Here is a 15777-nt window from a genome sequence, read left to right on the forward strand (position 1 = left end):
CTAGAGTGTTGTTCTTGATGTCTACAGATGATAAAATTCGTTGCTTAATATAGATGACTCCACCAAAGTTCATCTAGTTGGAATTTCATCTTTATAAAATGAACTACATAATAATCAGCTGGAAAATGCACCTGTTGGAGTACAATAAAGGCAAATATGATCTTGTTTAAAAGTCTCTGACAGAAAAGTGGGCAACCAGCTGTCTGAATCCTCATTCCGCCTTCCTCACATAAATTCTGGAAGCTTCACAGGACGGGTGACCATGTTATGTAAGAAATTTACCAAGTAAAATTTCAGTTTTGTTGAGATAAAAATTCAATAAATAGCAGATTGTGTCTTAGAACTTAAGAAATACCGTTAAAACTGTACTTTTGTGAATGAGATCCGCCAAATACAAATAATTAGTTTTGTATGACGTATATGACTCCAGAACCGGCAAGTTAACTTTGCAAAATTATTGATGCTGATCGACGATGACACTGACTCAGAAACGGTGACAACACCGGCACTGAGGGTGAGCGACTGGGGTAGACAAGCAGTGGGGGAGGCTCAGTTCGCAAACACCTCGTTTTGTATTATCGCGTTATAGGGGAGAGAGTGTGGCAGATATGATACACGAGTTGGGATGGAAGTCATTACAGCATAGACGTTTTTCGTCGCGGCGAGACCTTTTTACGAAATTTCAGTCACCAACTTTCTCTTCCGAATGCGAAAATATTTTGTTGAGCCCAACCTACATAGGTAGGAATGATCATCAAAATAAAATAAGGGAAATCAGAGCTCGAACAGAAAGGTTTAGGTGTTCGTTTTTCCCGCTCGCTGTTCGGGAGTGGAATAGTAGAGAGATAGTATGATTGTGGTTCGATGAACCCTCTGCCAAGCACTTAAATGTGAATTGCAGAGTAGTCATGTAGATGTAGATGTAGATGTAGGGAGCCGGTTGCTCTGGACAGCGTCGCTACCTGCTGCACCCTTGTAGGAAACCCCACGATAGGAAACCCAACGTAGCCGAGTCCTGGTGCTGACTGTCCATTCCATCAGCAGTCGCCGCCGCTTCACGTTAGTGCCCATGACGTATTTTTGTTTACGCTACATCCCATGCGGAGCTTAGTTGGAAACTACTGTCCCAGTAGACAACACAGTCACGTACTCGTCTTTCCACTGCCTCTTTTATGACCTAATCCCAGAAGCCGTTGGTGCAGCATATTGCCTTTGTCTGTCCAACATTATGTCATTCGTTCATGCTGTGTTCAGTCACTACAGACTTGTACGTTTCGCCGAGGCAAACTCTCCCCACATGCTTTGAAAAGTGATGCATCTCGCAGCACTGCTTAGAGCATATAGAAGGGTTCCCATCTGCCAAAATGACTAGTCTACATTGACAGAGCACAGCACGAAAGGAAGACTACATTTGTAAATAAGTTATACACAATTGCAACCAGTCACTTTTTGAATAATAATGCTTTAGTCCGTAAACCGGTTTTCAAACCTTTTCAGGTTCATCTTCAGATGGTTTCGGGAGGATCCGAGAAGTTACATCATTACTGGTAGTAGCATAATGCTGGATGCTGGTTCTATGGCAGAAAGATGGGTCACACTTTCTGCCATAGAACCAGCACCAGCATTATGCTACTACCAGTAATGATGTAACTTCCCGGATCCTCCAGAAACCATCTGAAGATGAACCTGAAAAGGTTTGAAAATAGGTTTATGGAATAATGTATTATTATTCAAAAAGTGACTGGTTGCAGTTGTGTATAACTTATTAACATTCATTATACAGTCACGGTTCTAAAACATCCGTAATGGATAAGCAAAATGGTTCAAATGACTCTGAACACTATGGGACTTAACAGCTGTGGTCATCAGTCCCCTAGAACTTAGAACTACTTAAACCTAACTAACCTAAGGACATAACACACATCCATGCCCGAGGCAGGATTCGAACCTGCGACCGTAGCAGTTGCACATGGATAAGCATAAGGACTTTATCTGTTGTAGACAGATGCAGCATGCGGTTTTTCCTAATCATTTAGATATAAATTTTTATTCGAGGGATCTGAAGTATATTATGGTTGAAATGGGAGCTAATTCATATGCAAATCTTGTATAGAACCTAACAGGGTTTCCACCAGACGCTGAAGCCTGCTTTAACTTTAGCAGTTTCTCAATGCCACTGACACTAATATCTACAGCACTGATCTTCGCGTAGGGACGAGAATTAAACGGCGGCTCCCGTATTTTCTCCATTAACCTTTTCTTTGCTCTACACCTAGTCATTGTATTCAAGTGGTTCTGTTACTTCATTGTTAATTTGTGTCATTTTATTCGAAGAAAACAATGTACACTATTTTAGTTTTGCTGTAATTGATTTTCAAGCCGTCATCCATACTCCTTCCGTTAAGTTGCGTTGTTTGTTGTTCACGTTATCTGCGTTACCTCTTATCGATATCGATACTGAAAAGTTATTTGTCACGGGATTTCCAAGACTTTCGAGGTCAATTCCAAAATCCTTTTTTGATTTTTTCCCTTAATTGTACTGTGTAACCTTGCTTCTTGCCGAATTTCATGATTCCAGGTTAATAGGAAGTACCCCATACATTTTACCAGTGAATTTGCGAGTATCAAGACACATGACATTAATGGCCGTATTTCTGACTGCATTGACTTACAAGTTTTTTACAGTGCCAAGGAACTGTAGACCTTAATATGTGACATAAATTTCAACTTCATACGTTTATTCGTTCCTGAGAAAGTGGATCTAGACAATTGGACACACAGTCGGATAGGCGCGCAAGAAAGTGATCGTATAATGGTACCGTTTCTACGTTTCTACTGATTGAGGCACGGAACCCCAAAAACTAACATGAATTAGAGTTTTCCACATCATTTCTTCATTCTATCATTTTTGGAATATATATGAATCCTGAGATTAGTTTCCGTGAGATAGAATCTATTTATGGATTCCACCTCCTATTTTTAAATTCTCACTGTACTGATTAAGTTTAATGGAAGATGAAGTACTAATAATGCGCGTATATTTTTCATTGTTCTAATATAGGTCGATTCAGTGCATTATTCCCCAAGCACTGTTAGCACACATTTCATCGTAACAGAGTCAGATGCACTGTCAATACCCTTGAATCGCAATTGAAGTGCTAAAGAAATTCCTATTCTAACTGCTCCGTTCTATAATATCGCTCACGACCTGCTTTCCTTTTCCTGATTAAACTTTAATGTTTTTACTTTAAGACTCGTAATAATTTTAGTAAATATGGTGTACATTACTGTAAGGAGGCTGATGGATTTATAGTTTTTTATGGGGAGTGAAATATGATGGTCGAAGTAGAGAGGATATAAAATATAGACTGGCAAGGAAAGCGTTTCTGAAGAAGAGAAATTTGTTAACATTGAGTATAGATTTAAGTGTCAGGAAGTCGTTTCTGAAAGCATTTGTATGGAGTGTAGCCATGTATGGAAGTGAAACATGGTCGATAACTAGTTTGGACATGAAGAGAATAGAAGCTTTCGAAATGTGGTGCTACAGAAGAATGCTGAAGATTAGATGGGTAGATCACATAACTAATGAGGAGGTATTGAACAGGATTGGGGAGAAGAGAAGGTTGTGGCACTACTTGACTAGAAAAAGGGATCGGTTGGTAGGACATGTTCTGAGGCGTCAAGGGAGAACCAATTTAGTATTGAAGGGCAGCGTGGAGGGTAAAAATCATAGAGAGAGAGAGAGAGAGAGAGAGAGAGCAAGACACGAATGCAAGTTTTAATTTGTCATCAACTTTAATTATACATATCTAATTTCTCTTCCTGAATCTCAATATTTTTGTTAGTACTTCAAATAGTTTCTAAGTCGTGTCTTAAGGGGTATAAACATTTAAAGAAGATATTGCGGAATTTTCCACTAGGGCTATTATGTATTTAAATTGTCTTTCGTTTCATAACCAATTTCGTCTTTTTTAGCCGTGTCCAGTGACAAAGCACACGATATTATCCTTACGAAATGGGAACACAACGTTGTGAAAGTAAATTAGCGGAAGGATAATTACCTACAAAAGTTGTCATGTGTATACAAATGACAGCGTGTTCATAGATTATGTTTCCATTCGTTTAGGTTTACAAAGCTGTTCGAGATGTTTCGACAGCTAGTGGTGCAAACAAATAACGTTGACAAAAGAAGAAAAGTGTAAGTGGACTAACAATTTTGGAGATCTTTGTTGTACATAAAAAAGAGCTAATAGAGATAAAATAAAAACAAAATTGTTAAAATAATGTACCAGAGGGGGAAGTTCCAAAATGTAAAATATCACATAGTATATACGCAATACAAATAATCTTCTCGTTAGTTTGGGAAATAGGAATGTAGTTGCTATTTTGGCTTTGATTAAATGTTGAAATGTGGTGCCTACTCAATAAAAGTTACTGCCATACCTTTTCTTCGTGATTTCATTGATTTCAGTCGTTTCTGTTCCCAAATTTTCAATGTACCTTTCCATACGTGCACGAAGATATTTACCAACAGTTTTTTTAAACTCAGCAAATTATGTCAACTTGCTGTTATCGTTTAGTTGGACGTCTGCCATTTTGTTTACTGGCTGCCTCGATGCAATAGGTATATTATTTTCTTTCGGTTTCTTCGTATCTGCAACAGCTATTGCTCTTTGCATGTTTATTCTTGTGAAGCAATTGTCTCCATCTACAGTTACTGTATACGATCTTGTTTTCCAAACTGCTGAAATAGTCCCTTAGAACTTAGAACTACTTAAACCTAACTAACCAAAGGACATCACACACATCCATGCCCGAGGCAGGATTCGAACCTGCGACCGTAGCAGTCGCGCGGTTCCGGACTGAGCGCCTAGAACCGCTAGACCACCGCGGCCGGCTCGGACCTTTGTCAGTTGCGTTCAAGTGTCCTGCCGATTGAACCACACACGATTCTCGACCCCTCCTCAGAACTTTACCTCATCTCCTATCTTACAATCTTGACGGAAGCTCTCCTGCGAAACTTGCAGGATTAATAAATTTTGTTCCTGTGTTTATCAGTTGGTCTGGACAGTCTCATATCAGCGAACAACACTACGCTGCACAGTGAAATTTTCATTCTAGTGTCTCTCAGGTGTCCCACACATCTTCATAATCTATAGTAATGACCTTCGTATCACTCATTGCAGAGTGATACGGTAAAAACGCAATTTGTCTGGAAAAAAGCTTCCGATACACACTAAAATGCCTTGCATGACACAAAGAGAACGCCAACGAGTATGTTAGGTTAGGTTATGTTAGTGTGTTTTCTCGCTTAAGTTTTCAATTTGCGCAAGCGTTGCTCCCACGAACGTGAGGCGAGGTTTCCAGCGAGGACAGTGGCGACGTCAAGCGGTAGTGGGGAAACTACTAGCGGGACACTGCGTGCAGATTGGTCCCTTCCGTTCTGCCTCGCCCCTCCCCGCGTCGCCATTAGGGGTGTAGCTCCATTAGTACAGGGCGCTACGGCTCCACTTAGCAGCCAGTTCTGTCCCCGCAGATTTAATTCCAGTTGTCGTCCTCGACTCGGCAGCCGGCTTCCTCTCCTCGAATATAGGCTATGCCTCGTGGGGCTGTGCTCGCTCGTACAGGAGAGCAAGGCGAGAAATGAAAGACATGCTTCCTGACATAAAAGACGCAATTATTATGTTAGCGACCTTTGTTCGACTTTTCTATTGAGTGGTTTGCACGACTAGAGTGCTAGTCTGGAACGTCTACAAAACACGTTCCAATGAATTCTGTAATCTATCTATTGGACTAATAAAATTATGAAGCCTCATATTTCCTTAGAAATTGGAATAAGTGGAAGTCAGTTCCGTTGGCCTCATACTACTGCCAAGTACTATTTTTTTGCACGTTTACTTTCTTGATAAAAGCGTTATTTTTTTATTGCAAAGCAAACTTTTCACGTATATTTTAATCCAGTTAGTCCACAAAATGTGTTTATTGAATTACAGGTATGTTTTTAACTTTTGCTAGGCAATGAGTTAGCACAATCTCTTTCATATTTCGAACGACACCGCACATAATATTTCCAGCAGATGAAATGGTATCTTTCTTCTTTGATGCGAGGCCAACAGTATCCTTTACCACGCCTCAATCACGGTAGCAAATCTGAGGACAAAACCATCAAAATTCCTTTCAGAATGTTCCAAACGTAATTAAGAATCTCGTACTAGAATTTTTTTACATGGCATTAATCGAAAGTAAATGTGTGTCTACGCTAAGCAGAATGCCCGGGAAACACTGATGGATACCTCGCTGGGCAGTGACTCTTCAGGTGCCCTTTGGAAAGACACTGCGTAGAAGTTCCAAGGGAACTTGGACAAGACTTGATGTTGACCTGTACATCAGTTATAATATCCAACGGATGAGCCTAATGTGTAATGTATAAGTTGTCCAAATTTCTCTCACCGCATTCTTTACGTCCCTAGTGGAGTGCCGGCACTCCATTGGAAAATCAACAGGCCAGCTAATATAGGCAGCTGTTCCTCACGAAGGTGATGGTGGTTATTGCCGAAAGCTCGAGGTTTTCCCCGGAACTGATATGGCGAGAAGTTTGAGAATACTTTATGGAAGAGCATCGTCGCGAAGAATTAGATTGAACAGGTTGCACAGTAGGGGAGACTGGAGCACATTTATGCGAATTTCTTTTAGTATTTTTTAAGTCTTTTTAGTTAGATTTAACGTCTTTAAAATCATTCAGTCCAACAACATGGTTATTAAAGTATAGCTTGGCATATATGTACTTCTAACTCAACATTGCATTTAATTGGGGAAAATAATTGATTCAAGTTGAGTGAATAAACATTCCCCATATATGGGACAAGTTTATGCACCAGTGGTGGCATGTTTATGCACATTGCGCAACACAATAATCAGTCAACAAAACACACTGCTTAAATTATCAAAGAGTTTTTTATTGCCATTAAATAAAATTACAGGCTTATTTGCAACAAATAACGCTGTAAAATATGAAAATTTTACTGGCAGTAAACACGTTTTCTGCAAACTTCCCGCTGTTAGCATAGTATGGCCTACACAGAGTTGAATGCTAATGAAATGAATATCATCATCATTGTGCAAGTTGAAATATGTGCTAGCAACAAAAAAAAAAAGTGTTTCCTATTGACAATCATCGCGAGTCCACCTTCTATATCTAAGACACTGGACCTATTGTCCACCTTCTATATCTAAGACACTGGACCTATTGTCGATTTGCTTCTGATTGGTTGTATCGTTTCAAACAGTAAGTATAAAGGCAATTTTGCTCTCTAAGAATGAACTGGCCTGGCACTGATGAGCACCTGCCTAAATACAGTGGATGTGCCTAGATACTGTCAGAACTGTTTGCGCACTCGTGACTCTGCGTAAGCAAGTAAGTCCGCAGTGATTTCGACCCCTGATGGCTATCTTACTCGATGCCTCTGACCTGGTACTTGTTCAGTTCTAAAAGCTTCGATAATAGAGTAACAAAATTTACTCACCTTGCATAAGAATACAAATACGTACCCCGCACCAAAGGCTGACTCAGTTGGTGCCATCAACCTTTTAAGAGCGCACGGTAGATAGTACTAGTATTCTTCCATTGTTGGTAACTCTCTAGCAAGAATGGATCCCGAGAAAAGTGCTCTGCGCAAACGTGATGCGTGCATAAACGTGCCTAGGTATCCCCTACAGATATTTTGATATGTCCTGTGCCGGTGGCGACATACCAAGTTCATCAGATTTCTCATAAACACCTAAAAAGCAAGTCTCTCAGTTCGTAAGCAATAATATGGATTGAAATCAAATTCAAGTCCCCTTTCGGGAGCTTCATTTATACAGAAATGAAAGTTCGCTTGGCAGTTCAAGTCCTAAAAAAGAGGCAATAAACGATTAACTGGTAGAAGGCCAAGATCGAACTAACCAAAAGCTCAAACCGTGGTTTCACTATGAATGTTACAAAGTTAGTAGCCCAATTAGGAGTTCACTGTTTGGTGTTGGTCTCCACACAGAGAGACAATGTACACTTAACTGTTTAGTGCTGTTTCTCCTGTGCATCAAGCGGTGTGATTTTAATTGTGTACTGCCTTGAGGTTCGCTGTCAGTGTTTGTTATGTGCTACGCCATGCGTCGATACTTTTATGCTCTGGTCATACTGTGCCTTGTGTTCTTTTAATTGTCCCAGTGTGTACTTTTTTGTGTGCGCTACTTTTTTACGGTTTTTATCTCCATTTTACAGTCGCCCCTTTTTTCGACTATTGCCTTCCATGATGTTCCCACTTTTTTTATATCTATGTTCACCATATTCTCTCCTTTGTATATTTTTAACTGTCTTCTATTGTTTGTTCTATGTCTTTCGGCTGAAGAGCAGCGGATATGCTGCTGCCAGCCCACCCCAATGGGGAACTGAAATACGATAAAGCAATAAAGAAAAAAAATCATGTCTGGCAGTGTTCTAGCAATAGTGGACACCATAAGATCCTAAGGGAGATTCCAGCGGTCTAAGGCGCAACAGTCATGGACTGTGCGGCTAGTCCCGGCGGAGGTTCGAGTTCTCCCTCGGGCATGGGTGTGTGTGTTTGTCATTAGGATAATTTAGGTTAAGTAGTGTGTAAGCTTAGGGACTGATGACAGCAGTTAAGTCCCATAAGATTTCACACACATTTGAACATTTTTTGAAGATTCCAGCAGAGGGGTCGAAACGTTGATCATTTTAGTAGAAATATGACGCGGCCTAATAACCCAGAAGATTTTAACTACAGTGACAACGGCCACGAAAGCCTGCAGAATTATAGTGGTCATAATGTTTTGGCACAATCATAATATTTTGGTACAACAGTCGAAGATGCAAAAAGTAATGTATGTGTAAAACCCTTTGCAATATTCAGAGTTAAATAAATAAATAACAAGTAAGTATTGATCTACGAACTATTGAGCTAAGGAATTTCAGTTTTTGTTTGATGATGCTGTCGTTATTTTGTTATGTGGCCTCAGTATGGCAAACCATGAGAGTGTGCCGCAAACAGAAGATGAAGCGCAGTGTTGTCCCGGTGTGCTCGCAGGACCCTCCGGAGGCGGCCGGCCCCGCGGAGACCACGCGGCTCGGCCCCCAAGCGCGGGGGCGGACTCCTGCCTCAGCTGCGTCAAGGTGGCGCTCCTGGGTGCGTCCGCCGTCGGGAAGACCTCCATCGTCAGGGTAAGTAATTAACATAATGCTGCTCCTCCACGTAGGAAACACACCAATCAGTCAACCGATTACACACACAGACGAGGCTTTGTTTCTCTAGAGAAGAAATGTATAAGCAAGCATTCCCCGTTCTAACCGAAGACGGGCCACTCGAGACGACCGACCACCGTTTCATCCTCTGCCAGTGCCGTATGGAGTACAGGTAGTCAGCACATTGCACACTCTGCCGTTATCGCTATATCAGACCTAATGCCGCTACTACTCGGTCAAGTAGATCCTGAAATGGCACGACGAAGCTGAGGGCACCCCATTCCAATCGTCCTACGGAGGAAAAATCGCTGGTAGTACCGGAAATCCAACTTGGGCTTCCCGCATTGCAGTCAGCCACACTGAAATACTCACCCAGGCGAATAGAAATAGACTACCGGTCATTAGAATTACTATACCAAGAAGAAATGCAGATGATAAACGGGTATTCATTGGAAAAATATTTTATACTAGAACTGACATGTGATTACATTTTCACGCAATTTGGGTGCATAGATCCTGCTAAATCAGTACCCAGAACAACCACCTCTGGCCGTAAGAACGGCCTTCATACCCCTGGGAATTGAGTCAGACAGAGCTTGGATGGCATGTACAAGTACAGCTGCCCATGCAGCTTCAACACGATACCACATTTCATCAAGAGTAACGACTGGCGTATTGTGACGAGCCAGTTGCTCGCCCACCATTGACCAGACGTTTTCAATTGATGAGAGTTCTGGAGAATGTGCTGTCCAGGGCAGCAGTCGAACATTTTCTGTATCCAGAAAGGGCCGTACAGGACCTGCAACATGCGCTCGTGCCTTATCCTGCTGAAATGTAGGGTTTCGCAGGGATCGATTGAGGGGTAGAGCCACGGGTCGAAACACATCTGAAATGTTCAAAGTGCCGTCAATGCGAACAATAGGTGACCGAGGCGTGTAACCAATGGCTCCCCGTACCATCACGCTGGGTGATACGACAGTATGACAATGATGAATACACACTTCCAATGTGTCTTCACCACGATGTCGCCAAACACGGATGCGACCATCATGATGCTGTAAACAGAAGCTGGATTCATCGGAAAATATGACGTTTGGCCATTCGTGCACCCAGATTCGTCGTTGAATGCACCATCGCAGGCGCTCCTGTCTGTGATGCAGCGTGAAGAGTAACCGCAGCCATAGTCTCCGAGCTGATAGTCCATGCTGCTGCAAACTTCGTCGAACTGTTCGTGCAGATGGTTGTTGTCGTGCAAACGTCCCCATCTGTTGATTCAGGGATCGAGACGTGGCTCCACGATCCGTTACAATTATGCGGATAAGATGCCTGTCATCTCGACTGGTAGTGATACAAGGCCGTTGGAGTCCAGCACGGCGTTCCGAATTAGTTTCCTGACCCTACCGATGCCACATTCTGCTAACAGTCATTGTATCTTGACCAACGCGAGTAGCAATGTCGCGAAACGATAAACCGCAATCGCGATAGGCGACAATCCGACCTTTATGAAAGTCGGAAACGTGATGGTAGGCGTTTCTCCTGCTTACACGAGGCATCACAACAACGTTTCAACAGGCAACGCCGGTCAACTGCAGTTTGTGTACGAGAAGTCGGTTGGGAACTGTCCTCATGTCAGCAATTTGTAGTTGTCGCCACTGGCGCCAACCTTTTGTGAATGCTCTAAAAAACTTATCATTTGCATATCACATCTGCTTTCTGTCGGTTAAATTTCGCGTCTTTAGCACGTCATATTCGTGGTGTAGCAATTTTAATGGCTAGTAGTGTATATACAGGATAAAGTGAAATTCGCACATTACGACGCCACAGCAGGGTTCCTTGCATGTTACCAAAAATATCTATTATAAAATTTCGTTCCCTGCTTATTTTTGGTAGAAAGTGGTCGTCAATGAGAGGTAGTTTTGCGACACTGTAATCACCTCCAAGAGAAGCATCGTCATTAAGTAATGTATGGCTCTAACTCCCAGTTAGTGCTTAGTCGCCTGAAAACATCCCAAAACATCCCACAGCGCGCCATCACTCAATATACGGGGTGATTCCGTGATGTTACAAACTTAAAGAAGATAGTGAATGGCAAACGTAATTTGAGGTAAGGTTCCCTGCTCCGGAAACGACCTAGACGAAAGCTAGAAGCAAAAATCGTTGTGATACATCTGACAGTGAACCTCTTCTACTTCAACAGAAGAGATGTGTTTCGTAGTAGCAACGATGAACAAATGCTAATAGTTCTTAAAGTATGCTCTGCTGAGCTTGTGTTTACCGGACTTCCTTCTTTCGGTCCATACTGACTCCTCCAAAAATATGGAAGCAAAGAGCTTGCAGCAGAATAGATCCACTTTCAGAGGTATCAGGACTATTTTCGCTTATAATTTTCGACTAGATCCGTTTCCAGACCAGGGTCCGTTACCTCATATTAATACAATTACGCTTCCCCATAATACTTGATAGTTTGCAACACCATCAAGGAATCGCGGAATTACCGTGTAGAACGTGACGGGAGAGGAGTTGGAATACAGAAGTGATACCTGAATCCTGAGATATGTAACTTCCTGGCAGATTAAAACTGTGTGCCTGACCGGGATTCGAACTCGGGACCTTTGCCTTTCGCAGGCAAGTGCTCTACCATCTGAGCTACCGAAACACGACTCACGCCCGGTGCTCACAGCTTTACTTCTGCCAGTATCCGTCTCCTACCTTCCAAACTTTACAGAAGCTCTCCTGCGAACCTTGCAGAACTAGCACTCCTGAAAGAAAGGATATTGCGGAGACATGGCTTAGCCACAGCCTGGGGGATGTTTCCAGAATGAGGTTTTCACTCTGCAGCGGAGTGTGCGCTGATATGAAACTTCCTGGCAGATTAAAACTTGGAAGGTAGGAGACGGATACTGGCAGAAATAAAGCTGTGAGCACCAGGCGTGAGTTCTGCTTCGGTAGCTCAGATGGTAGAGCACTTGCCCGCGAAAGGCAAAGGTCCCGAGTTCGAGTTTCGGCCGGGCACACAGTTTTAATCTGCCAGGAAGTTTCATATCAGCGCACACTCCGCTGCAGAGTGAAAATCTCATCCTGAGATATGTGTTACGCGATGCCGTTGCTGCCACAGATTTTTGGTGAAACAGAGTGTCCAAGCCCGAGAATTAGCCGTCTGTATAATACTAGCTTGTCTCTCGTTGCTTTAATTCAGTTGGAAGATGCATAGAAAGAACTCATCGCGGCGGTATACTATGGTGCTGATGGCTTAAAGGTGAACCTTGATCTGCAACAGTTCAGACCTCATGAAGCTACAGTGAAGGTTATTGACAACGTGGTCTTTGTAGAAGCGAACACGAGGAGTGACAGGGCCAGCCAACATGGACATATTTCACATATTTGAACTCTTCGATACCTAACAGCGGAAGAAACTGATGTAAAAATGTAGCACTGATCTTATCCTCGGAATATATAATTAGCATTGTTGCACCAAAGAAAGAAACACTGTCTGTGCCTGACGCTGATGAGAGAATAGCGCCTACAGTAAGATCATAGCGATAAACAAGTATCACAACCTTTAAAGGTTGATTAGAAGGGCGCGTCTGCAGCAAAGGAAACATCATCCAAGTAGAGGAGAGAACCAAATTTGAGCGGTTGGTTTGCAGTAAAAGCTAGCGCATAGATAATGTTGTCGCATATTAAACTCTACACAGCTTTTTCCCCTGGTGAAAACTTAATTCCATAAATTTTGTATTGTATAACGTGAAAGCCTTACTGAAAATAAATGTTTGTCACAGGACGTCACCTTATATAAAGTAAAAGAACATTTTTAACAAAAAAATTCATTCCATTATATTTGTAATATGCACTTGCTTCTTTATACCGAAATGATACTCTAATTAAAGAAAACGATACTAACTCTTGTTAATTTAAAAGGATGTTAGTGCAGTGAGTATAGTTTTGTGTTAGAACACTTGAGCTTTCAAATTCAATTCCGGGTCTAAGTGTAATTTTTGAATGTCTTTATCTTAGACTGCATGATATGGTATCTACGTTATTAACCGTTGCACAGAAATTACAGCAAGTCTCACACTAGGGGCGTCCAATTATTTAATACTAACACAGAAATTAGAGTACAAACGTTTTCATTGTTCCACTCTTAAGAGAGCAGTTCGGAGAAACATGAAGTAATGAGTCGCTAAATATTTGGAGACGCAATGCGGTGGTTTGAGCATCTGCTAGGACGACTGTTTGTCTTTTGTCAAAGCCATGCTGTCACTAACTGTGTATTTGCAGGATTACATCTGTTCACTCTTACAGAATGTAGTAATTATGTGCAACATCTCCAGATTGTTAATTTTCTATTTATTTCTGTACCGTGACAGGTAGTCTGTTTTAACTAATTATTACTCTTCATGAATATTTGTGACATGTGTGACAAATAATTGTTTTTTTCAGCATTAAAGACTGTATTTGTAGGATACTGTGGTGACTGTAGTAACTGAATTAATTCAGCCCAAACATCGACAGTAGCAGAAAAATGTCTGCTTGCTATAGTTCCTGGAAGGTAGTCATTGCGTACTACAATTGTTCAGAAAACACTTGCTGTGGCAAGGCGCACTATTACAGAAATGTGACAACACAATAAGAAATAACATTTATTAAGAGTGTTTTACAATATGGTACTTACCTCTAATATAATTTTATGCGTAGCACTTGTACTAAACCTAATACATGATATCCAATAATTCTTCTGTTTCCTGAGAGTCTGTGATGTGTAACTGATAGTAATGTTGCAGACACTCTTAATAGTCCAAGTTCTCTGTAAATAGTGACTGCTAAGTCAGAAGGCAGTCTTCAGAATACTTTACTTGCTGGGTTGCAGGCACTGATCTAAACTGTCTGACTATAGTTCGTAACTACTTAAGTGTCCGCAGCACGTCGTGTTTTGTGACTTTTGGCGAAAGAATTTCCAGATTCTCCAATACAAGACCGAAGTAATGGAATATGTGGTTGACAGCTTTCCCTATTGACTGATGTCCAATCTAACGACACATGTTGGAGAATGTAGCGGCGAAGCAGGAAGAGATCCAGGTTTGTGAGTGTCATCTGGAGGATGGTGCCCGAACTAATAGGCTCCCGGCAGGTGACTGCGACTGTGTGATGACGGAGGCGTCTCGCGGTGTTTACCTCTTGCTCGTTTCACAACACGAAATAACTTGCTCCCCTTCTAACAGCCGTGTACCGCAAGTCTCTAGAGTAACGGAAGGCTCCAAATGATTGGAAAAGAGCACAGGTAGTTTCCAGTTTTCAAGAAGGTCGTCGAGCAGATGCGCAGAACTATAGGCCTACATGTCTGACGTCGATCTGTTGTAGAATTTTAGAACATGTTTTTTGCTCGCGTATCATGTCATTTCTGGAAACCCAGAATCTACTCTGTAGGAATCAACATCGATTCCGGAAACAGCGATCGTGTGAGACCCAACTCACTTTATTTGTTCATGAGACCCAGAAAATATTAGATGCAGGCTCCCAGGTAGATGCCATTTTCCTTGACTTCCGGAAGGCGTTCGATACAGTTCCGCACTGTCACCTGATAAACAAAGTAAGAGCCTACGGAATATCAGACCAGCTGTGTGGCTGGATTGAAGAGTTTTTAACAAACAGAACACAGCATGCTGTTCTCAATGAAGAGACGTCTACAGACGTTAAAGTAACCTCTGGCGTGCCACAGTGGAGTGTTATGGGACCATTGCTTTTCACAATATATATATATATATATATATATATATATATATATATATATATATATATATATATATATATATAAATGACCTAGTAGACTGTGTCGGCAGTTCTATGCGACTTTTCGCGGATGATGCTGTAGTATACAGAGAAGTTGCAGCATTACGATATTGCAGCGAAATGCAGGAAGATCTGCAGCGGATAGGCGCTTGGTGCAGGGAGTGGCAACTAACCCTTAATATAGACAAATCTAATGTATTGCGAATACATAGAAAGAAGGATCCTTTATTGTATGATTATACGATAGCGGAACAAACACTGGTAGCAGATACTTCTGTAAAAAAATATCTGGGAGTATGCGTGCGGAACGATTTGAAGTGGAATGATCATATAAAATTAATTGTTGGGAAGGCGGGTGCCAGTTTGAGATTCATTGGGAGAGTCCTTAGAAAATGTAGTCCATCAACAAAGGACGTGGATTACAAAACACTATTTCGACCTATACATGAGTATTGCTCATCAGTGTGGGATCCGTACCAGGTCGGGATGACAGAGGAGATAGAGAAGATCCAGAGAAGAGCGACACGTTTCGACACAGGGTTATTTGGTAAGAGTGATAGCGTTACGGAGATGTTTAGCAAAATCAAGTGGCAGACTCTGCAAGAGAGGCGCTCTGCATCGCGGTGTAGCTTGCTGTACAGGTTTCGAGAGGGTGCATTTCTGGATAAGGTGTCGAATATGTTGCTTCTCGCTATTTATACCTCCCTAGGAGACCACGAATGTAAAATTACAGAGATTCGAGCGCGCACGGA

The 15777-nt window shown here is 41.8% G+C and overlaps 1 protein-coding gene and 1 pseudogene across 1 annotated transcript in view; both read left to right on the forward strand.

Moving 5' to 3' along the window:
* Positions 1-15777, forward strand: part of LOC126285144 (ras-like protein family member 10B) — a 234204-nt gene that overhangs the window by 151790 nt on the left and 66637 nt on the right. Inside the window, exon 2 of the mRNA XM_049984460.1 lies at positions 9084-9217. Coding sequence (XP_049840417.1) covers positions 9084-9217 — 134 coding nt within the window. The remainder of the gene's footprint in view (positions 1-9083; positions 9218-15777) is intronic.
* Positions 12336-12851, forward strand: LOC126284713 (alpha-crystallin A chain-like; annotated as a pseudogene).

Source organism: Schistocerca gregaria, chromosome 8 (assembly GCF_023897955.1).
Source record: "Schistocerca gregaria isolate iqSchGreg1 chromosome 8, iqSchGreg1.2, whole genome shotgun sequence".
Classification (NCBI taxonomy): domain Eukaryota; kingdom Metazoa; phylum Arthropoda; class Insecta; order Orthoptera; family Acrididae; genus Schistocerca; species Schistocerca gregaria.